Raw genomic sequence first — 24,377 nt, 5'->3', positions numbered from 1 at the left:
AGAGCAACCCTACGCCGCAGAGCGCTTCTACGCCCTCTCCTGGACCTTGCCAGACAAACCGGGCACACGTACCGGTGGGGGTACCCACTGGCGGTCACTTTCCGGAAGGATGCAGAGGCCTTCACCCTCCAGACCCCATCGGATCTCCCGGCTCTGTTCCGCTTCATGGGCGCGGAACCCGTTCCAGTACCGGATTGGCTTCAGTTTTTCCCCCGCCAGGCCGGCCGTTCGGGGGCTCCAGCCTACAGAGGACCCTTTGCGCCACGACCACAGAGAGGCAGGCGACGCCGTAACTCGGCCCGAGGTGGAGCATGTGAGTAGGCCATAGGCCACACATCCGTGCCCCCAGCTTAGAACTGCTCACCATCCCTGCCTTACAACACCACCCCCCATCAGTTTCTTTCAGCGCCCCCCCACCCCCGGCTGACGCCATTCCTGGACACCCGTGGCCAGACATGTGCCAGATGGGGGCCCCTGCGGGGAGTCTCTCCCCTCCATCTGTCCACGCTACTCATGGCCGCCCCGATTTCGGGTCATTGCCTATTTTGATGCCCGGGCGGGCCCCCCCCTGATGTTTCGGGGGGCCGCCCCCCCCCCTGGCTCCGAGACCGCTCGGCTGAGCGGGCCTCCCCTGTCTTGGACGAAAAGTTTATTTTATTTATTTGCTGCCCCCTGGGGAGACCCACTGATGCTCCAGCCCGACCACTGCAGGGCCCTGCAGACACTGAAACTGCTGGATGTATGGCCTCCTCACGGGATGAGAAACCGAACATAGCACAGAGGGTTAAAGTTACTGAACTCAGGTTTGACACTCCCTTTCATGGAGGGGGCTGGGGGATCTGACACTTTGGGGGGGGCTCCCCCCGGGAGGGAACTGCGGTCCTACGTGGAGGGACCATCCTTGAGGGCTGCATGTCCTATGGCCGTCACGGCTGTGGCGGCTGTTTGGGGGAGAGAATTACCCGTCGGACGATGTTGATGGGGGGCTTGGGATCCTGGGGGTGGAATGGCTCTTGACCCCGGGGGGAAGACGCCCGGGGTCCTGGGCCAGGTTCACCCCTGGGTACGTTATTTGCACTTCCTGCACTATGTTGCCTTATTTAGTTATGAGTAATTAAAATGCTCCCATTGAAGCCAGTGTTACTGTTATTGTTGCTTATGTTATGCAATGCCGGTTTATGTTATGTTACTGTATGATATTGCATGCTGTGATGATTTTGGCCGGGGTTGGGTGAGGAGGGTCGGGGGCTCGACTCCCGCCCCTGTCTAGCCCATCTCCCCCAACTAGGGCTGCACTCGTCGCCTGGGAATATCCCAGGGAGTGCTTATAGCTGATTTAGCTATCTCAGTAGAAACTTCTTGGAGGCCCCACCTGGAGCCTACCCTTTGAGTTCTCTTTCTATCTCCTCCTACTTACCTCCCCTTTTCTTTCTACTCTATAACCCCCCCCTTCTTCCCCCTCCCCCCCCCCCCCTAGTCCATCACCCCACGCTGCTGTGGGGAGACGCACGTCACCCCCCACTTCGGCACACCCGATTACCCTTCCTTCCCCCCCACTACTGCACGAGCATGGACTTATTAACAGTGGTATCGTTTAATGTTAAGGGCCTCAACACCCCCGAGAAACGACGCATGCTATTACAAGATATGCGCCGCGTAAGAGCTGATGTAGTGCTCCTGCAGGAGACACACTTTAAGAAGTCCAACTTACCGCTCCTGAAAAACAGGTTCTACCCCACGACGCACCACTCTCCACATACGGAAGCTAAATCCAGGGGTGTCTCCATCCTTATCTCTGCGGGGGTACCATGGATACCCCTGGACACCTTGACAGACACTGAGGGACGCTTCCTCTTTTTGAAGGGACGGGTGGGGGATAAGACAGTGACATTTGCCAACCTCTACGCACCCAACGCTCAACAGGATGTCTTCCTAAAGAAAACCCTAATACAGCTCCGGCGCTTTACAGAGGGCCACCTGATACTGGGGGGGGACCCGAACGTATCCCTGATCCCGACTGAAGACACGTCCACCGGGAAGTCATCCCTGACCCGAGACATACGGAAGCGTATTGACACTACCCTACATTCGATGCAGCTGATAGACGCCTGGCGCCTCTCGCACCCTGGAGACAGGGATTATACTTTTTTCTCTAGACCACACCAAACGTACTCGAGACTCGACTACTTTCTTATCCCACACGGACAACTGGACGCTGTCCGAGACGTTGCTATCGGCTCGATCACGTGGTCGGACCACGCCCCAATTACCTTAAAGTACTCCATCTCGGACTTAAACGGAGGTCAGAGACCTATGTGGCGACTTAATGAGGGTCTTTTACAGAACACCGATGTCATGACAGAAGTGACTACAGAATTGGGACACTACTTCCCCGCTAATAGCTCCCCTGACAGTCGCGTGGGCGTGGTGTGGGAGGCCCATAAGGCAGTGATTCGGGGGGTGCTTATAAAGCACGGCGCGAGGTTGAAGAAAGAACGCTCGGCACAATTAAATTCGCTCCTTGCCAAACTACAGGGCTTAGAATCCACACATAAAACAAACCCGAACAGACAGACCGGAGCGGAACTAGATGTCACCGGCTCACAGATCACGGACCTCTTAAATTTCAAAGCCAAAGCGGCACTCCAGACCTGTCGACGCTACACATACGAGTCGGGCAATAAATGCGGCAGATTGCTGGCGAACACACTGCGCTCGCGTCTCCTGGCCTCATATATCCCGCACGTACAATCCTCGAGAGGGCAGAAACGGTCTACTCCGCAACAGATCTCACGTGAATTTAAGAATTTTTATAGCTCACTATATAATCTGGCCAAACCCCCAGCCCCCCGGGACTCGCTACAGAATTACATCGCTGCGTCCCTTATGCCCTCCCTCTCTGCCGAGGATAGAGAGAATCTAGAGGCTCCCATTACACTCTCAGAAATCCAGCTGGCATTGAAAAATGCCAAACCTGGTAAGGCCCCGGGCCCTGATGATCTCACCATAGCGTACTACAGGGCAGTGCTACCATCAGTGGGACAATATATGACGAAGCTGTTCAATGAACTAGGCTCAGGGGACTCCTTCCACTCCGCCACACTGCAAGCCCAAATATCTGTGATTTTAAAAGCCGACAAAGACCCAGCCCTCTGCGGTAGCTACCGCCCCATCTCCCTCCTTAACACAGACCTCAAGCTGTTTACTAAAATCCTAGCATCAAGACTCCAGGGCCATCTCCCACAGCTGATACACCTAGACCAGGTGGGCTTCGTGCCCACTAGGGAAGCCCGAGACAACACTATCAAAGTGCTTGACCTCCTACATATAGTCTCCTCCAGCAAGACACCTAGTCTATTTGTGGGAACGGACGCCGAAAAGGCGTTTGATCGGGTAGACTGGCAGTTCATGATGTCTACCCTGGAACATATAGGCCTGGGTGATAGGATGAGGAACTGGGTGACAGCGGTCTATAACGAACCGACGGCGAGAGTGAGGGCCAATGGGGTGCTGTCAGATCCTTTCCCTATAACCAACGGGACGAGACAGGGCTGCCCCCTGTCACCCCTTCTGTTCGCACTGTCGCTGGAGCCTTTCCTGTGCCATGTGCGGCTGAACCCTGACATCAAGGGAGTACTTACCACAAAGGCGCAATACAAAGTTTCCGCATATGCAGACGACCTGCTTTTTACCCTTACGGAACCGGCCACCTCCCTTCCAGCCCTGTTCCGAGAATTTGATACCTACGGTAGTCTTTCCAATCTAAAAATTAATTTAACAAAGTCAGAGGCCATGGGCATAGGGATCCCACGGCAGCAGCTATCCCAGCTTAAGGCCGATTTCAGCCTGAAGTGGACGGAGGTCGCCTTGAAATACTTAGGGACGTACATCCCCCCTACATTCACACGCCTATTTCAGCTGAACTTCCCCCCCCTCCTGACAGAGGTTCGGAAACTACTGACACAGTGGACTGGGGGACTTCACTCTTGGGTGGGCAGGTGCAACATTTTAAAGATGACAATACTGCCCAAATTTCTATACCTCCTGCAGGCCCTTCCGATTTCCATCCCGGGAAACTACTTCAAGCAGGTTCACTCCGCATTCAACCATTTTCTTTGGGCGGGGAAAAGGTCGCGGATATGTAGAACAGTCCTATCCCTCCCCAAATTACAGGGGGGCCTGGCCTTACCGGACATTCGGACGTACTACCGCTCGGCACACCTGGTTAGACTGATTGACTGGTGCCGACATGGACACAATAAGCTGTGGACACAGGTTGAACAGGGACAGACCAGTATTCCCTTACACCGCGCCCCTTGGTGCTCCGCCTCGATTCCTCTCACAATTAAGCGCCACCCACTTGTGGGGACCACGATTAGAGTGTGTGCGGATCTCTTCGCTCAATTTTCCCTGACTTACAGGAACTCCCCTCTCAGCCCCATCATTGGACACCCACATTTTGGCCCGGGACTACAAGACGGGAAGTTTCTGGACCTGGGGAAGGCGGGCCTCTATCAGGCATCACAGTTTAGCTCGGGGGGACGGTGGAAATCAGCAACGGAATTGACAGACCCGGGAGGAGCTTATCGCCTGGACTTCCTGAGGGCGAATCAGCTGACTCACTTCCTGAGCTCCATACCGACCCCCCCGACCGGGCAAACACCATTGACGGAGTTTGAGGAGCTGTGTGAAGAGACGGGTGTGCTTCCACACGCGCTGTCCCTGCTATATGCTATGCTGATCGCCCCCCCCCGGGGACTACCGACTACCGGCCCTGACAAAATGGGAAAGAGACCTAAACATACAGTTCTCGCCCACTAAAAGACAAACCATACTCCGCTTCGCACACAAGTCATCTCTATGTGCGAAAACTCAGGAGACGAACTACAAGGTTCTTACTCGCTGGTACAGAACCCCAGACCTCCTGAACAGGCTATTTCCCAACACTACCGACACCTGCTGGAGGTGCCAGCAGGAGAAAGGTACCCTACTTCATGTGTTCTGGTCTTGCTCGCGGATCAGGGGCTTCTGGGGAGAGGTGCGCCGGATCACTCAAAAGTTCACGGGGCATACAGTGCCGGAAGACCCGGCCTATTTCCTCTTACAGGCAACCAATATACCACCTGGAACTTACAAAAAGTCAGTGGTGCGCCACCTTTTGGACGCAGCCAGAGCCTGCGTACCTCTCCGATGGAAGTCCCCCCACCCCCCGACTGTTGCTCTTTGGCTGAATAGGGTCGATGAGATCAGTCGAATGGAAGACCTGATCCTCTCCAGCCAACAGCGCCAGGAGACATACTCTGAGACTTGGCAGCTATACAACATTTTCAAGTACTCAGAAGAAGGACAGAGATTCAGGGAGACTGACTGCCAACCGCTCCCCCAGCTACAGGTCTAACGCCTGCTCTTTCTGGCGGACTGTCTGCCCGGGAGCGGGAAAGTAATACCCTACGCCCTATTGATGGGCGCCTTGGAATGTCCTTGCTCGTGCAGCCCCCCCCCCCCCACCCACCCTTCACTATACCTCTTTCTACTCTTCTCTATACTGCTCTCTCACCCTTCCACTATTTTTCTCTATTATGAAAACGGAAAAGGGAACTAGGGGCCAGGCCGACCGGGCCCAGTCGCCGGGACACGGGACGTTAAACACAGTCGCGTAGGACACGCCTTTACCGGGACCTAGACATATTCTAACCTTCTATGAGGTTATACATCTGTTATAATAGTTTCATATATGCTACTTTACATGTGTATGAGAAATGTTATTTCTACTGTAATTTCATTTTTTGTGTTTGTTAAAGGTCCGCGAGGACTGGCTTTCTGGTACTAAATAAAAAATTAAAAAAAAAAAAAAAAAACCCTTATGGTACCTTTTAGGATGTACCACTCTTTCTCTTTTGTTCTCCTTTCTTTAAGTTTTATCTCTCTCTATCCTAATTTCTTGTTTTTTTTCCCCAATCTCTGTCTCTTGCTGTCTTTCTTGTTTTTTCTCCTATTCTTTCTCTCCCTTTTTCTTTGTTCCTCCCCCTCTTTTCCTCTCCCTTCCATGTATTTTTTTATTTTTTTATTCCTGGGGGTTGGGGGTAGTGTGATGAGTGGCAGTGCTGGCAGGGAGTTGGGATAAGTGGCAATGCTGGGGGGAGTTCTGATCAGCCAACTTAGGTGCTCTTGATCAAGGTCATCCTGATCTGAGAACTGTAGTGCGAACTTTAAATGGCAACTATAATCGCAGGAAGTGTTACTCACTGTGTCTCCGACTATGTGGTGTCTCGTAGCAGTGACACCTATGCGGAATTCAGGAGATAGGGTCTCCTCCTGCCCCTCCAACTTCACATTCCTCATCTGTCAGCTGACCTCTAGTCTCTGCCTCCCCAGCCATGCTGTGAACTGAATGGGTAGCTGTGAAGAGGCTGAGGTCAGCCGCGGGCTCCAGGAACAGCCCTGCTGGGCGGCCAAAGGTTCCAGGGACAGCCCAGCTGGGCGGCCGCAAAAAGGCTGGCAGAGTGGTGCAGGCTTCAGGAACACCCCAGGATTCGGTGACCCCTGGCAAATCCTCATTCGATCCCCCAGGTTGAGAACCACTGCTCTAGAGCAATTTTTTTAGAGTATGTTCACATACACTTTTTGTTCAGTTTGGGGTTTTGTTTTTGCGCACTGCACAGTGGGCTAAAAAAATTAAAGTGGAAGTAAACCCTCCTATTGTTTTCAGCCAAGGAAGCTGCCATCTTGGCTTCTGTTTAATCTGCAACTGCCACGATGTTGCACATGTGATCAGTTATGAAACCAGCCATTGGATGGTTTGACAGTTTTGGTTGAGAGCACAAGCAAATGTGACATCTAGCATTTCTGGCATGCCGGGAATGTTAACTGTTTTTTTAAACTATGAAATAGATGGGTTTACTTCCGCTTTAAGTATGACAAAACACTTGTAATGGATTATTTGGCAAATCAAAGTAGGGAAATAGGAGAAGTTCACTGTTAGGGTTTACATACACTATGGGGGTTATTTTCAAAATGCAAATCCACTGTGCACTACAAGTGCAAACTACAAGTGCAGAGTTCACTTAAAATTGCACTGAAAGTGCACTTGGAAGTGCAGTCGCTGTAGATCTGAGGGGGACATGGAAGGAAAATAAAGAACAGCATTTTAGCTGGCACATGATTGGATCTACCCCTCAGATTTACAGCGACTGTACTTCCAAGTGCACTTTGCACATGAAGGGGTAGATTAGATACGACGGAGTATCTCCTGATACGCCGTTGTATCTTTGAGTCCGGCCGGTAGTATCTATGCGCCTGATTCATAGAATCAGATACGCCTAGATTTGACTAAGATCCGACCGACGTAAGTCTCTTACGCCGTCGGATCTTAACTGCATATTTACGCTGGCCTCTAGAGGCATGTACGTTGATTTACGCCTAGAATATGTAAATCAGCTAGATACGCGAATTCACGAACGTACGCCCGGCTGACGCAGTACATTTACGACGTTTACGTTAGGCTTTTCCCGGCGTATAGTTACCCCTGTTATATGAGGTGTATCCTATGTTAAGTTTGGCCATCGTTCCCGCGTCGAATTTTAAAAAGTTACGTTGTTTGCGTAAGTCGTCCGTGAATGGGGCTGGACGTCATTTACGTTCACGTCGAATCCAATGACGTCCTTGCGGAGCAATGCACACTGGGAAATTCAACGGACGGCACATGTGCCGTTCGGGAAAAACGTCAATAACGTCAGGTCAAGCCTGATTTAAATAACACACGCCCACCTCTTCAGAATTTGAATTAGGCGGGCTTACGCCGGGCTATATACGCTACGTCGCCGCAACTTTCTTTTAAGAATACGGCACTTTCCTGTAAAAGTTGCGGAGGCGTAACGTAAATAGGATACGTTACGCCCGCACAAAGAAGCGCCATTCTACCTGAATCTACCCCGTAGTAGTGCAAAGTGCATTTGCCTTTAGTAAATAACCCCCTATGTATGGTTTAAAATGAATCTGCCATGTGTACCTAAATTAGAATAATGATGTAAAAATAATTCTTGCCCTGCAATGTACATTGTACAATTTTTCTTTTTAACTGTATGTTCTAGATTCGTTAAAATATTCTCACTTCTACAATTATATGCCTTTTTTGAAGTGGTGCCAGGATGAAATGTAATGCCCCCTGGGGTGACAGATAAGAAGGGAGCAGCTGTGATTAGAGGACATTTTCCATTTTCCAAAACAGGTTTCCAGCACTGAAGTGGTGTCCAGGGAATACGGCTACACTGTCTGATTTCATTATTGTTGGGCAGACAGTGTAGGTGTCAGCTAATGCTGTAGAGATCAGATGATGCTTGGAAGGGACATGTCATCCATATTCCAGACCATGAAATTGTGCCCAGGCCATTAGACATGTATAAATACAGAATATAGCCATTCCTTATGAATGAATCAGTAAGATGCCTGAACTGTCACTCCAGAGTAACAATAAATGTACAGCAGTTTTGTATATATTTTACTTCTGTTTTTCTTTCCGTCTTTCTTAAAATGAAAATTTGGAAAGCAAATTGCCTGGTTGTTATGTTTACTCGTAAGCTTTTAACATTTCTGGGTCAGCAACTAAGGCCCAGATTCTCAAAGGGCTTACGACGGCGCCATGTACGCCATGTAAGTCCTAATCTGGGCCGTCGTATCTATGCGACTGATTCTTAGAATCAGTTACGCATAGATATCCATTCGATCCGACAGGCGTAAGTCTCTTACACCGTCGGATCGTAACTGCAATTTTTTTTCCCCCGCTAGGTGGCGCTTCCGTCGATTTCCACGTCGAGTATGCAAATTAGCTAGATACGCGAATTCCCGAACGTACGCGCGGGCGACGCAGTAAAGTTACGACGTTTACATTAGGCTTTTCCCGGCCTAAAGTTGCCCCTGCTATATGAGGCCCAGCCAATGTTAAGTATGGCCATCGTTCCCGCGCCGAAAATTTGTAAAATTACATTGTTTGCGTAAGTCGTTCGTGAATGGTGCTGGACGTAATTTACGTCCACGTCAAAACCAATGACGTCCTTGCGATGTCATTTAGAGCAATGCACGCCGGGAAATTTTAGGGACGGCGCATGCGCAGTTCGTTTAGGGCGGGGACACGCTTCATTTAAATGAAACACGCCCCCTACCCGCCGAATTTGAATTCCCCTGGGTGATTTACACTACGCCGCCGCAACTTTACAGACAAGTGCTTTGTGAATAAAGCACTTGTCTGAAAAACTTGCGGCGGCGTAACGTAAATCAGATGCGTTACGCCCGCCCATTTTTACGCCAATCTACGAGAATCTGGCCCTAAGTGTGCTGATCACTAATGTCACTGAAAAACACTGTCCGCATACATGTTCTGTTCAGTGATTCAAAGTAGATGAAGCAAGAGGATCGATCAGTATGGCAGACAGGCAACTGGCATCAGGCGGTGAAGTCACAAATGGCAGCCTCCAAGTCTCAATAATGATGGGCTTTCTTTAATGCTATAGGGTAGTGATGGTGAACCTTGGCACCCCAGATGTTTTGGAACTACATTTCCCATGATGCTCATGCACTCTGCAGTGTAGATGAGCATCATGGGATATGTAGTTCCAAAACATCTGGGGTGCCAAGGTTCACCAACACTGCTATAGGGGAATAATGGGATGGGAGTATCCAAAAGTGCAGACAAAAGGGACACCATGAAGCTACATGTCTACGTCTTCCTAAATTGTAAAAATTATAGCTGTACCACATACATTGCAGTTATTCTCAAACAAGAAAGTACCAGCTTCTTAGTACATGGGCAGGGCCTGACCTGCGGATTGTCCCAGTAGGGTAGAATGGCCACCAGACTGTAGAACCAGCACTCCCATAGCACTCCAGGTACAAAAAAAAAAAAAGAAGACTCTTATGCCTTGTACACATGATAGGAAATTCCGATGAAAAAAGTCAGACTGAATTTTTTCATTAGATATTCCGACCGTGTGTGGGCCCCATCTGACTTTTTTCCATCGGAGCTTAGAAATAGAACATGTTTTATTCTTTTCGAAAATTCCGATCGTCTGTGTGGAACTCCGACGGAGAAAAAAACATGCATGCTCAGAATCAAGTCGACGCATGCTCGGAAGCATTGAACTTCATTTTTCTCGGCTCGTCGTAGTGTTTACGTCACCGCGTTTTGGAGGTTGGAATTTGGTCTGACAGTGTGTATATGCAAGACAGCTTGAACGGAATGCCAACGGATTTTAACCCAATCGGAAATTCCGATCGTGTGTGCAGGGCATAATTCTAACAGCAACTATAGCTTTTACGATCAAACTCTGGCCTGCCCTCTACTACTCCTCTCACCTCTCTATGGACTACTAATTGTGATGACCCTTTTACTAGCCAATTAGGGGAAGCAATAACTAAGCCAGAATGCCTATATGCTACAGAGTTTGGCTTTATGATGAATGGCATTTTTTTTACTGCATTTGCTGTGTATTCAGAATTCACCACAAGCGCAGATCAACAAAATCCTCTTTGATTTTAATTGTGCATTACACATGAAAGTTCACAGGGTGCGTTTATTGAGATCCTTGCACTACGCTGCATTTCTTTGGATGCGGCATGTCCTCTTGAAGTGTGTTAAACTGCATGCAAACCAGGCCGCACCGGCGCCGAATAGAGCCGAGCCGACCCGAGCTTCTTTCGGGAAGTCGTGACGCGCTGTGTGCGCCGTCGTTTAGCATGTCAATCAATTGGCATGACAATAGGAACGGCCACTCCCGCGGGATTCCCTACCCGGAAGCCGCGGTGAATTCCACGGCTAAACGATATCTACGGCAAAAAATAAATAAAGGTCAGTGTCATTTTATATGCAGCACGGTGCTGTATGTAGTGTTAGAAATTTTTTATAGGGTGAACCTCCACTTTAAGATTCTTTATAGAAAACAGAAAGAGTGTGCAGCTTACCTGTCTCCATGTGTTCATTAGAGGCCTGACCCTCTTTCTGGCTGTCTTTTATCACCTTCCTCCCTGTATGGCTCCACCCTAGCCCATCCCAGGAAGCCTATATTAACCACTGCACTGCTAGTCTGCTTTGCTGTTCAACCTTTGTTTGTAGCTTGTTCCTGTCTGCCGTGTGCTAGTTTACCTTTCTGTGTACCGACTTTGGCTCGTCTCTGACTTTTCCTGTTTGCCTGTTTCCCTGACCCTTGGCCTGTTCCTTGATTACCCTTGTCTGCCTGTTGCCCCGACCTCGGCTTACCCATCGCTATCGCTTGTCCAGGTTGCTGTTTACCCTCTCTCCCTGCGGAGCTTGACCTTGGGGACCCCAGGGGTCGCGACCTGGATCCAGCTGTGGCGAAGGCCATCCTCATCACCAGAGGCTCTGGTGAACACAAAGCTGGGTCTTAGACTCTGCGCCCTGGGGAATCTTGGGCTCACGTTTCCCCTCTGTTTGCAGCAGTCGGCCAAAGTGTTCACTACCCTGTGGTGCATCCCTGACCTCAACGGGGTGCACTTGTCACCTGGCCACAGGTGACCTGACAAAGAGAAGAGTTGAATAGACTTTAATGATTGCCACCTTTAACCCCAAATATAGGAAATTAGTACTTTAGAAGTATAAATATCAATAAGCTAAAATATCTAAAAACACATGAATTCCAAATTCATCAGACATTATATTCTAGATTCCCCATAGAAATTGGGGCAACGGTCTGATTGTGCTGAAACACTGTCTCACACTCACCAGATGGTTGACTAAACTGAGCCCTACGACGTGGCTACGACAGCGTATCCAGCAACTGTTAGGAGTGTGTTCCACCGCTGAACCATCGTAACCAGGAAAGTCGTCGCCAGCAGCGTGCATTCAGCACAAGCGCGACCCCCTGTGTGCGGAGGAGAACGGTGACTACACTCTTTTTATGCTCTTTTACAGTTGATCTATTGTACGTAGATAGGAAGCGGGGTGTTGTTACACGGGTTATTTTCTACATTAAAGCAGAATTACACTATATTAGTGCTTTTGTTTTTTATGGTATGTGAGTGGGAATTAACCCTTGCTGTTTCTGGAGTGATGTTGGAGGTCTGATCAGGAGGAAATATTTACAAGGCTCAGTTTAGTCAATCATCTGGTGAGTGTGAACCCCATAGGGGAAGTGTACCTCACTTTTGTGTGGTGAAGATTGGGAGTCGGTGCACTTTGGTCCCCCCCTTTTTGTTGTTTTCTGTGCACTCTATATATACAATACATAAATAATGATGAAATTCACAAAAATTACAAAGAGGACTAAATTAAATAAAAAAAATACTACTAAAAATACACCCCAAAAAAGTCTAAACAAACGACAATAAAAGAGTAAATGTTTTTAGGCCCTTTTCACACTACAAAATAAATCCGTTTTAATAATCCGTATTAAAATCCGTCAGATAATGTTAAAAAACTGAAGTTATACGTCCTTTATAACATATCATTAAAGTCTATGGGATTTTTTTTATGTTCCGTAAAGATCCGTAATAGTCCGTTATAACGTACGGACGTTAGTTATTACGGAATATGTGACGGGTCTTGCACTAATTTTTTTTCCGTTGCAAGTAACGGATATATTAACCTCCGTTATATTTTAACATTGAAGTCTATGGCGCACGGACGTTAGTAAATGTCTCCGTAAATGTCCGTTATGTTAACGGACGTTAATTTTACTGAACATGCTCAGTAAAGACTTCTGGAGCTGGACTTCAAGAAAGGGTGAAATGGTTTTTATTAATGGACGTTAGAAAGGAATGATATAATGGATGTATACGGATATATACGGATAAACATTATCCGTTTTCAATAAAGGAAGAATGGTAAAATATTTATCCGTATGTATCCGTTATTAAATCCGTTAATAAACGTCCGTTAATAGGTGTAATAACAGTAGCAACGGATATTATAAAACGAACATACAATCCATAGTGTGAAAGAAGCCTTAGCAAAAAAATTAATAAGTGTTACCAGACATAAACGTTCTACCTAACAGTTTCCAGTCATGTGAAGTTATATACTGAAATTTAATGTACTAGCTTGTGGAATGCATTTGTGGCTGCGGGGTTAATATGTGGTACACTAAAACTACTGAAAATGATTCCTCCTGGCACGATATGGAAACCAAGGCCTTGAATAGAGATTCTGTTTTTAGTATTTGGATCTGGCTCTATATATGGAATTCTTTGTTCTTTCTAAAGATTAGGTGGGAGTATTTTTAGAGATGCATATTAAGTGCTGTGCTCAGACATCATGATATCTTAGGTACACCTGAATAACGATGTCCGCCCCTTATATTATAGGGTTATATTAGTAAATACCAAGTGGGGGGACTGCCATAGAAAGAAGATTGAATATTACTGTTAAGTCTTCAACAGACACCATGGTGCGCTATCTTAGGTACGCCGGAATAATGATGTCCACCCATGTGTTATAGAATTATTCTAGCACAGGGGTGCCCAACCTTTTGAAGAGCAAGGGCCACTTAAGCGACTTGGTAACCGGTCGCGGGCCACAATGAGTAGAGCGGGTGGATGGCAGCCCACTCGGCTCTATAGAGCCCACTCTACTCTCAGCACACCAAACTCGCAGGTAATAACAGTCTGTGGCTCAGTACAGGTAACCCACAGGTGCAATTCTCTGTACCTGTGGATCAGTTTAAAAGCAGCGCAGTAACTACTGCAGAACCGATACGCCCATATATACACTGTGATTTTAGTAATAAACCTACCTTTAATAACAGTATTCTATTCTATTTTATTCCATCCCAGAGCAGGAGGTCGCGGGGCCACATCAGAGGGCTCCGCGGGCCACATGTGGCCCCCCGGGCCACTGGTTGGGCACCCCTGTTCTAGCAAATACCAAGTTGGGGCTAATATAGAAAGAAAAACGGATATCGCCATACAGTCTCCAACAGACACATATTTAATTTCTACATTGTTCTCTGAATTTTACAACTAATTCATAAAGCTCAAAAGTGGTGTGTTTTATGCCCCCGTACACAAGATCGGAATTTCCAATGGAAAAAGTCAGACAGACTTTTTCCATCGGAAATTCTGACCGTGTGTGTGCCCCATCGGAAATTCCGAGGAATTCCATCTGAGTTTAGATAGAGAACATGTTCTCTTTTACTCTGTCTGAATTCCGAAGTGATTTTGGTCGGACAAAGGTCTGACCTTGTGTACGGGGCTTTAGCTTGTGTTTTTTCATGGGATATTTTTCATGATTCTTGTGGCTGAAATGACAGGTACTGTATGTATGAACAGCAGCAGACACTCAGCCTGTACAAGGTTATGATGGGCTGAGAGGAGTCGTCGCTGTTTGCATGTAGCCACAGAGCCAGAGGTTCCCTGGGGTTAGCAAAAGATGTCTGAGATTGGATTAAACCTTCCCATTCTGCCCTGTTGCTGAGACGTTGCTAGGAGACTCCTAACTCTTATGCCGCGTACACACGCTCGGAATTTCCAACAACAAATGTTCGATGGGCGCTTGTTGTCGGAAATTCCAACCGTGGTAGGCTCCACCGGACATTTGCTGTCGGAAATTCCGACGACAAAAATTTGAGAGCTGGTTCTCAAATTTTCCGACAACAAGTTTTGCTGTTGGAAATTCCGAGCGTGTGTACGCACAAAATTCCACGCATGATCAGAATCAAGCAGAAGAGCCGCACTGCCTATTGAAGTTCATTTTTCTCTGCTCATCGTACGTCTTGTACATCACCACGTTCTTGACGTTCGGAATTTCCGACAACATTTGTGTGACCGTGTGTATGCAAGACAAGTTTGAGCCAACATTCCGTAAAAAAATAAATCCTTGGAATGTTCGATCGTCAGCATTACTGTTTACATCCACCATCACAGGAGCAAGCTCTTAATTGCTGAGCTCTACTGCGTCTGGGGAGAGAAAGTGGAATGGATTGAATCAGAGAAAGAGCTTGCTCCAGTGATGATAAAGTTGCAGAGTAAGTCATTAGTATATATTTATAGCTATTTTTGTAACCTATACAGTCCACCAAATATGAGAAAAGGGAGATTGTTTCTTGTTTCCTGAATTGTAAAAAGCCTTTTTACTCCTCCCAACATCCACTGCACCAGTGGAGTCACTAGAGTTGGTGTCACCCGGTGCGGTAAAACATGGTGTCACCCCCCCTCTGTCTAGGCTGCCCAGCACCAAGCAGGCATCGCACGGGCACGGGGCGCAGCCCAAACCAGCCCCTGTAAATGATAGTATAGGGCAGTATAGTGGCAGGTTAGGGTAGTATAGAGTGGTATAGTGGCAGGTTGGTGTAGTGGGGTGGTATAGGACAGGTTAATGTGGTATAGGGCATGTTGGTGTGATATAGGGTAGTTTGGGGTGGTATAGGGCAAGATATGGTTGCATAGGGCAGGTTGGGGTGGTATAGGGCAAGTTAGGGTGGTACAGGGCAGGTTGGGGTGGTATAGTGCAAGTTAGGGTGGCATAGGGCAAGTTGGGATGGCATGGGAAAGGTTGGGTGGTACATGGCAAGTTAGGGTGGCATTGGGCAGGTTGGGTAGTATAGGGCAAGTTATGGTGGCATAGGGCAGATTGGGGTGGTACAGGGCAAGTTAGGATGGCAAAGAGGGAAAGTTGGGGTGGCATGGGAAAGTTTGGGCTGGTACAGGGCTGTTTGGGGGGGTACAGGGCAGGCTGGGGTGGTATAGGGCTGTTTGGGGTGGAACAGGGCAGGCTGGGGTGGTACAGGGCAGGCTGGGTGATACAGGGCAGGCTGGGGTGGTACAGGGCAGGCTGGGGTGGCACAGAGCAGGCAGGGGTGGTACAGGGCAGGCTGGGATTGCACAGGGCAGGCTGGGCATGTCAGCTAAAAAAAAAAAATAATAAAAACGGGATGGTGTCACCCCTCTAGCGGGTGTCACCCGGTGCGGACCGCACCCCCCGCACCCCCTTGGCAACGCCTCTGCACTGCACCCTCCATTGCCACTGTACTTGCTTTTGGGTCCTGTGCTGCGCAGCTGGCCTGACGCACAGGAGGTCAGCAACTTAGCACGGGTACCATTCAGAGAATGCTTTGCATTTTTTAAATGAATGAAATGGAGAGAGAAGGCAGTGATGTGACCAAGAAGAAAGTGAAGATCACTGAAGTAGCGGTGTCCACTTTAGTGATTTCCAACTTCCAGGGACATCGGCCAGATATGGAATTTACACAGTTGGACCAAATTTACTATGTATAGAATATCCATAGCCGGGATTCTTCTTTAACTACAGATGTCCGGAGATGGCCAGAAAATGAAAACAAAATTAGGAAAACCTATTTAACAATTTAGAAATGTGAGGCCTGATGCTGCCTCTCTTTATCTAGGCACTTGCCCTTGTGTACCATCATGGTAAAATAAAAAATAAAAACGTGTACTTAATGAGAAATGTATTTATTTGAATTGACCTTATTTCTTGTAACAGGAGTGGGAAATGCTACAGCTTGTGTACTGCGTGATGTCATCTATGTCAGCGGTGGTCACTATGGGTACAGAGGAAGTTGCACATATGATAAGATTCAGAGTTTTCACTTGGATATAAATGAATGGAGCATCTTATCAGTGTGTCCCCATCCAGGTAAGAAAACATGTAACAGCCCAAAAAATGTGAATTGGAATTTAATAAGTTGAATTGGTACCCAACTCCCTTCACCCTTTTTTTTTTCTTTTATCTGCAGTGCTCTAGTACTCTTCAAAGCACATAGTCACTCGCACAGATAATCCAACGTTGTCTCACTGTGATTAGCTGTTCATATGCAAAACAGTGTGTCCCATACCTTCATCTCAAAACAGCGGGTCCCATTCCTCCATCTCATAACAGTGGGTCCCATACCTCCACCTCATAACAGTGGGTCCCATACCTCCATCTCATAACAGTGGGTTCCATACCTCCACCTCATAACAGTGGGTTCCATACCTCCACCTCATAACAGTGGGTTCCATACCTCCATCTCAAAACAGCGGGTCCCATACCTCCATCTCAAAACAGTGGCTTCCATACCTCCATCTCAAAACAGTGGGTTCCATACCTCCATCTGGGTCCTCTTCAGCTGGCTGCCTCTTCTGGGTGTAGGCAACAAGCTCTGATTTCGTGCCTGAGCTGTCCCCCCTCCTGTCACTAGAGAAGCCCCCAGGCTTTGTGTACCAATTTTGAAGCCTCTTGGGAGATGTGATATAAATATCCCAGGAGTACAGGAACAGATGCATGTCATTCTGGTCTAGGCTAAAAAAAAAAGCTGGAGGTGGGGCTAAAGAATACAAAAATATATAACCAGGGCTTTTTTTCAGGGGGAATTTGGTGGAACTCAGTTCCGCCACCTCTGGCTCAGACCCTTGGGGGGGGGGGGACCTGCTCACCACAATCACTTGTAAACACAGAAGTCTGGTTTCTGTGTTTACAAGCGACAGCTCTGCACTCTGTGTGTAACCCCCCCTGAACTCTGCACTCTGTGTGTAACCCGCCTCTGAACTCTGCACTCTGTGTGTAACCCCCCTGAACTCTGCACTCTGTATGTAATGCAATCCTGGTATGTAATGCCCCTTTAAGACTCTCCTACTGTTCATGAAATTTGACTGACCACACCCACTATTTAATGTGATTTGGAGGGTGTGTGTAGGGGAGGGGTTTTGGGAGGTTGTGTCCGAGTTCCAGCACCTATTGTTTGAGAAAAAAGCCCTGTATAAAACCATATATAAAAAACAAAACAAAAAAGTTTCCTCAATTCTGATTGTGGAGGGGGGGGGGGGGGGGAGTGTTAAAGCAGAACTAACTTCCTTTTGGGAGTTTATTTCCACTTTAATATAATGTTTTACCAGCTGGAGGGCAGGGGCGACCACAGTTATTCTGTGCTGCACAGCGTATGTGGTCAATATGTGATATTAGTATAACATATGACTGCAGTTTCTTCTTGGTGCCCCTGCATTAATCTCTACCCATAGCAGGGTCTTCCTGGTCCCCATATATACTCTGTGGTTATTGGTGTCAGTGGACCCCATTGTTGGTGTCATTGGAGAAATTGTTGCCCCATCATTGGGCCCCATTGTTGATGTCCTTGGGAAAAATTGTGCCCCAGCATTAATTGTGTCCCTTCATTGGTGTCAGTGGGGGGGAGGCAATTATGTCCCCAAGGGCCAGATAAAAGCAAGCATTTGGCCCCCGGGCCGCAGTTTGGAGACCATGCTTTAGACCACTATGAAAACAGCAGATAACACCTAAAAAGATATCAAAACCAACAAACTGAACACAAATGTAATATACTGCATGTTGCCAGTCCTCAGGTTTAGTTGTTACCTAAATTTTAATTTCTCAGATTAAGTATATTTTCAAAATGTCGAGAAATGTACAATAAATACTTGTAGATCTGGACAGAAATACAGTTTCATTGTTACGTCCTGTGAGCTGAACTGAAGGCACAGATATCATTATCTTCTTCTGTAAACTAATCTCCCCAACCCACATGTAATGAGAATAAGACCTTTTGTATGATAACAATGGCATGTCTCATATTTAAGCACAAGTGAACTTTAATATAGCAAATTACTGTATGTGTTGGGTTTTAGATACTCTTTAAAAAATACATACTACTAGGCTGTCCTACAACACCCACAACTGACAATGGATGATATGACCAATTTGTTCAACCAAAAAACATGTCAGCTCAAGAGGAGTCACTGTACTAACGATCTGATGTTAGTACAGTGATCTCCTCTGCTGTTCTATTGTGTTTTGACAGTGGGATGGCTCCCCCGCCAGAACACTCCGGTCAGCCATGGGCTGAGAGTGCTCATTCCAATCGGCAGACCTTTTTCGGTCAAGCCCCTTCAACAGAAGCTGGCTGATAGTGGTATCTGTCGGACCAACTCCAGTACACACAGGCTGAATGACGGCCGACTTCTTTTGAACCGGCCGATGTCGTCTGACCTGGGAGTGAACATGTTATTTACCATCCTCCGCACCAACATTGACGTCATCCCTTCCACACTGCTCTCCATGAGCGTTTCAAGCCTCGCTTTCAGATCGCTCTACTGCAGGGTAGTCTTCCCAGTCACGATTGCAGACTGACAGCGGTGAGAGCCGGTGGTGCGGAGGATGGTTTATGTGGACAGCTTTACTCCTGATGCCTGTATACTTAGATGTGCCTCTTTTAATCATCAACCATGTGAGTTGCTAAATGTTGTACCTTCATTAAATGTAACCATATTGCTACACTTAGAGGCGCCTCTCTTCTCTTTTATACTCTGTAGCTCCTGCTGGATTTGCTTCTAATCCCCTTGTAGAGGCTTCCATTTGTGGATGGATATTTTATGGTTACACAACCTATCGCATTGCTTTAATCTTTTTTATATGGACTATAAACTGAAAGACTTATGAATAGATGGTGGTGGAACAAATAATCTGAGTTTCCATTATTTCTTAAGGGGAAATTTGCTTTGATATACAAGTGCTTTGGATTACAAGCATGTTTCCGGAATGAATTATGCTCGCAATCCAAGGTTTTACTGTATAAGGATCTTAGGAAGTGTGGAATTTCATGTCATGTCTTACATAAATGTATCATTATTTTGCAAATGAAGGAGACATTAGTATCTAGATGTAAGTACCGTATATACTCGAGTATAAGCCGAGGCACCTAATTTTACCACAAAAAAATGGGAAAATGTATTGACTCGCGTATAAGCCTAGGGTGAGAATGCAGCAGCTACTGTAAGCGTAAAAGAGGGTCAACAATGCCCATTTGCACGCCTTACTGTGCCCATTGCAACCTCACTGTGCCCAACCTCAGTGCCCATTGCAACCTCACTGTGCCAACCTAGCTGTGCCCATTGCAACCTCACTGTGCCAATCCTAACTGTGCCCATCGTCACTGTGCCCATCGTCATTGTGCCCATCGTCACTGTGCCCATCGTCAGTGTACCTAAAATTGACAGGCTGTGGGCGTCCATTTAATGTTTAAAAGTCGCAGTCTCCTCCTGGTCCCTTCCGTGATAGGCGTTTCTCAGCAGACACAGTTCCGCCTGTCACGGACGTTCTTTCATCCTCGGACTCAGTTCCCCAGCAGACACTGGCCCGGATTCTCAAAGGAGTTACGCCGGGGTATCTCCAGATACACCGTCGTAACTCTGAGTGCGGCCCGTCGCCAAACTCGGCGCCTGATTCATAGAATCAGATACGCCTCACAGTTGCCTAGATACGAGCGGCGTAAGTCTCCTACGCCGTCGTATCTTAGGGTGCATATTTACGCTGGCCGCTAGGTGGTGCTTCCGTATATTTCCGCGTCGAATATGCTAATTAGCTAGATACGCCGATTCACGAACGTACGTGCGCCCGGCGTATCAAGATACGTCGTTTACGTAAGACATACGCCGGCGTTAAGTTACCCCTCATAAAGCAGGGGTAAGTCATGTTAGGTATGGACGTCGGAAACGTACGAACAGCGTCGTATTTTACGTCGTTTGCGTAAGTCGTCCGTGAATGGGGCTGGACGTAAGTTACGTTCACTTCGACTAGGCATTGAGCGGGCGTAATTTAATTTTAAAATTCGACGTGATACTGAGCATGCACGCGCATGCGCCATACGAAAAAAGCGCCATTTACGTGTGGTCATGATTAGTTTACATAAAACACGCCCCCCTGTTCCTCATTTGATTTAGGCACGCTTACGCCGGCACATTTACGCTACGCCGACGTAACTTTTGACGCAAGTGCTTTGTGAATACAGCACTTGCCCCTCTAAGTTGTGGCAGCGTAGCGTAACTACGATACGCCCGCTTACATTTACGCCGCCCTACGAGAATCTGGGCCACTGTGTTCAGTGTTCCGCCAATCACGGACGTCCTCTTGTCCGAGGATGAAAAGGCGTCTGTGATTGGCGGAACACTGAACACAGTGTCTGCAGGGAAACCCGAGGATGAGAGAACGTTCGTGATAGGCGTTTCTCAGCAGACACAGTTCCGCCTATCACGGAAGGGACCAGGAGGAGACCACGAGTTTTAAACGATGGGCGCCCGCAGCCTTTCAATAATTTCAGGTACACTGACTCGAGTATAAGCCGAGGGGGGCATTTTCAGCCCTATAAAAAAGGGCTGAAAAACTCAGCTTATACTCGAGTATATACGGTATGTTAGAGCCTACATAAAAATGTAAATATATTGTAAAAACAATTCTAAAGCTGAGATAATTTCACCCTTTGTTTCCTCCAGAGTATGGACTGTGTTCGGTGGCACTACATAACAAGCTGTACCTGGTCGGAGGTCAGACCACGACTACTGACTGCTATGACTTTGAACGCAATGAGTGGGTGGAGCTTGCTGCAACAATGGAGCGGAGAATGGAATGCGGAGCCATCGTCATGAATGGATTTCTTTATATCACTGGTGGTTACTCCTGGTCTAAAGGCACCTACTTGCAGAGTATGGAGAGGTACAATCCAGAGACTGATAAATGGGAACTAGTCGGAAATCTCCCCAGCCCTATGCGTTCCCATGGCTGTGTCTGTGTGTATAGTGCATAGGCGCTAACTATGTACATTGATCCAATATGTGATACAAATAATTCAGCTCAGGTTTGAGGGGCTAAAGTGGCTCCAAACATCTCCTTATGCTGCCTGTATACAGCCATCTTCATGAATATAGAAGCATATTGTTAAGGTACCCCTAAGGGGTAGTTAGGTCATTTTCGGGAATGTCATGCCATTAAGCCACGCTTCTGTGGGGTGCAAATAAATGGCTTGCATGTTCCATGTCTACTGAATGAATGGGGGGGGGGGGGGATACAATAATACAATGGTAGAATGTACACATGCACGTAATCATTGTATAACTGCGTTACCTGATTCAGGTGTCAACAACCAGATATATGTTAATGGAGAATCCTTTAAGACAGGGGTGTCCAACCTATGGCCCATGGGCCGCATGTGGCCCTAAACGACTATGAATGTTTGATTTTCTAATGCACACCACAACATTTTTTTTTTTTTTAATGCATTTACATTTATCGAACACATGTGGCTGAAGAAACATTTGACAGTGTCCTGTGCTTATTGGACCTTTCACAATCATGTTTTATTCATGTCATCAGTTTTTGGAAGCACCTATATTTGTGGGCAACTATTTTAAAGGATAAAGCAAGTCAAGGGCAAAATTTAGAACCAAAATATCTGATGAGCACTTTGAGAATTCATTAAAGGGACACTAAATGTTCCCTTTTTTTTTTTCTTTTAAAATAACAAACATGTTATACTTACCTCCTCTGTGGCCCAGATCCTCCTCCTCTGGGGTACCTCTGTGGCGCTCCTGGCTTCTTCCCGCATCGAGTGACCCATCGGAGGATCGCTCTCCTTCGGGCACCAGTGCACGCGTGCTCCTGTGTCCTACTCGGCACCGCCCCCTGGTTTGATTGACAGCAGTGGGGGCCAATGGCTGCGCTGCTATCAATCTATCCAATCAAAAGCCGAGACACCGACCAGAGAGGGCGTGCACGTCTCCAGCGTGGGAACGAACGTGCTCAGGTGAGTAAAACAGGGGGGGGGGGGGCTAGTGCACTACAATAGGTTTTTCACCTCAATGCATAGAATGAAGCGGGAGGGTTTACAACCCCTTGTTGTGTTTGTTTATCAAAAACAGTGTCAAATATTGCACTAGTTTTATGTTGCCCTCTTTTACTTTTATAATTAAAAATATTGCAAAAATGTTTTTTATTATGCAGATATGTACAATTATTTATATCAGTGATCGGTAACTTGTGATCTGCCCCAGAGGCGTTGCTAGGGGGGTGCGGTCCGCACCGGGTGACACCCGCTAGAGGGGTGACACCATCCCGTTTATTTATTTATTTTTAGCTGACATGCCCAGCCTGCCCTGCGCAATCCCAGCCTGCCCTGTACCACCCCAGCCTGCTCTGTGCCACCCCAGCCTGCCCTGTACCACCCCAGCCTGCCCTGTATCACCCAGCCTGCCCTGTACCACCCCAGCCTGCCCTGTACCACCCCAGCCTGCCCTGTACCACCCCAAACTTTCCCATGCCACCCCAACTTGCCCTGTGCCACCCTAACTTGCCCTGTACCACCCCAATCTGCCCTATGCCACCATAACTTGCCCTATACCACCCCAACCTGCCCAATGCCACCCTAACTTGCCCTGTACCACCCCAACCTTTCCCATGCCATTCCAACTTGCCCTATGCCACCCTAACTTGCACTATACCACCCCAACCTGCCCTGTACCATCCTAACTTGCCCTATACCACCCCAACCTGCCCTATGCAACCCTAACTTGCCCTATACCACCCCAAACTACCCTATATCACCCCAACATGCCCTATAACACCTTAACCTGTCCTATACCACCCCACTACACCAACCTGCCACTATACCACTCTATGCCACCTTAACCTGCCACTGTACTTTACCGTGTGCTGCCTGCTTGGTGCTGGGCAGCCTAGACAGAGGGGGGTGACACCATGTTTTACCGCACCGGGTGACACCAACCCTAGTGACGCCACTGATCTGCCCAACTCTTTCCACTCATCAGGTATCCTTATTGTTGGTGTATTTTATGTGTGGCCCAAGACAATTCCTCTTCTTCCAATGTGGCTCAGGAAGGTTTGGATACCCCTGTTTTAGGAGAAGGCTGACTGTCTGATCAGCAGTTTACATCAGCAGAGGTGAAGGAGAACACAGGGTTAAGCCCTGTACACACAGCTTGAAATCCGGTCAGGAAAAATACTTCGGTTTTCCAGACAGGATTCCTGGCAAGCTTGGCTTGCCAAGCCGTGCATACAGACGGCCTTTGAAAAGAACCGCCGTTCTTTTGAATGGAAATAACGCGGTAACGTCATTGACTACGACGAGCCGGCCCTCGTCACATTCAATGCCGTCGCCGCCATCTTGCTACACGCCACACTAACCTTGTATGCTACCGTGCATGCGTGGAACTCTTATCGAGCATGCGCGGGTTTACTTGGAACGGGTAAGCATACAGGCGACCGGTTTTCTCAGCAGGGAACACTGCCAGGAATCCCGACAAGAAAATAGAGAGCAGGGTTCTCTATTTTCCTGTCGGGATTCCCGGCTGTTTTCCCGATGGGAAAACTGCTAGGGAGCATACACGCGGCCGTGATTCCCGGCCAAATGCTCTCCTGGCAGTTTTCTTGCCGGGAAAACCAGTCGCGTATACGAGGCTTCACTCAGCAACTTGAATGGGAAAGGTTGGCTTTACTGCAAGATGATAACCTCTACTGACAGCCACACAACTCAGGTTGTCTTTCCCAGCATATGACAGTCATATGCACATCTCTAAATAAATTTCAATTCCGGTGTAGTGTCACCGCTCCCTATCACAGATTGCTCCGGAAGTGACGT

The 24,377-nt window shown here is 47.7% G+C and overlaps 1 protein-coding gene across 1 annotated transcript in view; it reads left to right on the top strand.

Moving 5' to 3' along the window:
• The window catches only part of KLHL23 (kelch like family member 23), a 30,626-nt gene extending 8,849 nt beyond the window's left edge, over positions 1 to 21,777 (top strand). The window contains exons 2-3 of the mRNA XM_040357787.1: positions 16,445 to 16,597; positions 21,220 to 21,777. Of these exons, the coding sequence (XP_040213721.1) occupies positions 16,445 to 16,597; positions 21,220 to 21,530 (464 nt within the window). The 3' untranslated portion in view covers positions 21,531 to 21,777. The remainder of the gene's footprint in view (positions 1 to 16,444; positions 16,598 to 21,219) is intronic.
• The last annotated feature ends 2,600 nt before the right edge of the window (positions 21,778 to 24,377 follow it).

Source organism: Rana temporaria, chromosome 6, assembly GCF_905171775.1.
Source record: "Rana temporaria chromosome 6, aRanTem1.1, whole genome shotgun sequence".
NCBI lineage: Eukaryota > Metazoa > Chordata > Amphibia > Anura > Ranidae > Rana > Rana temporaria.
This window is presented reverse-complemented; position numbering and strand designations above follow the sequence as displayed.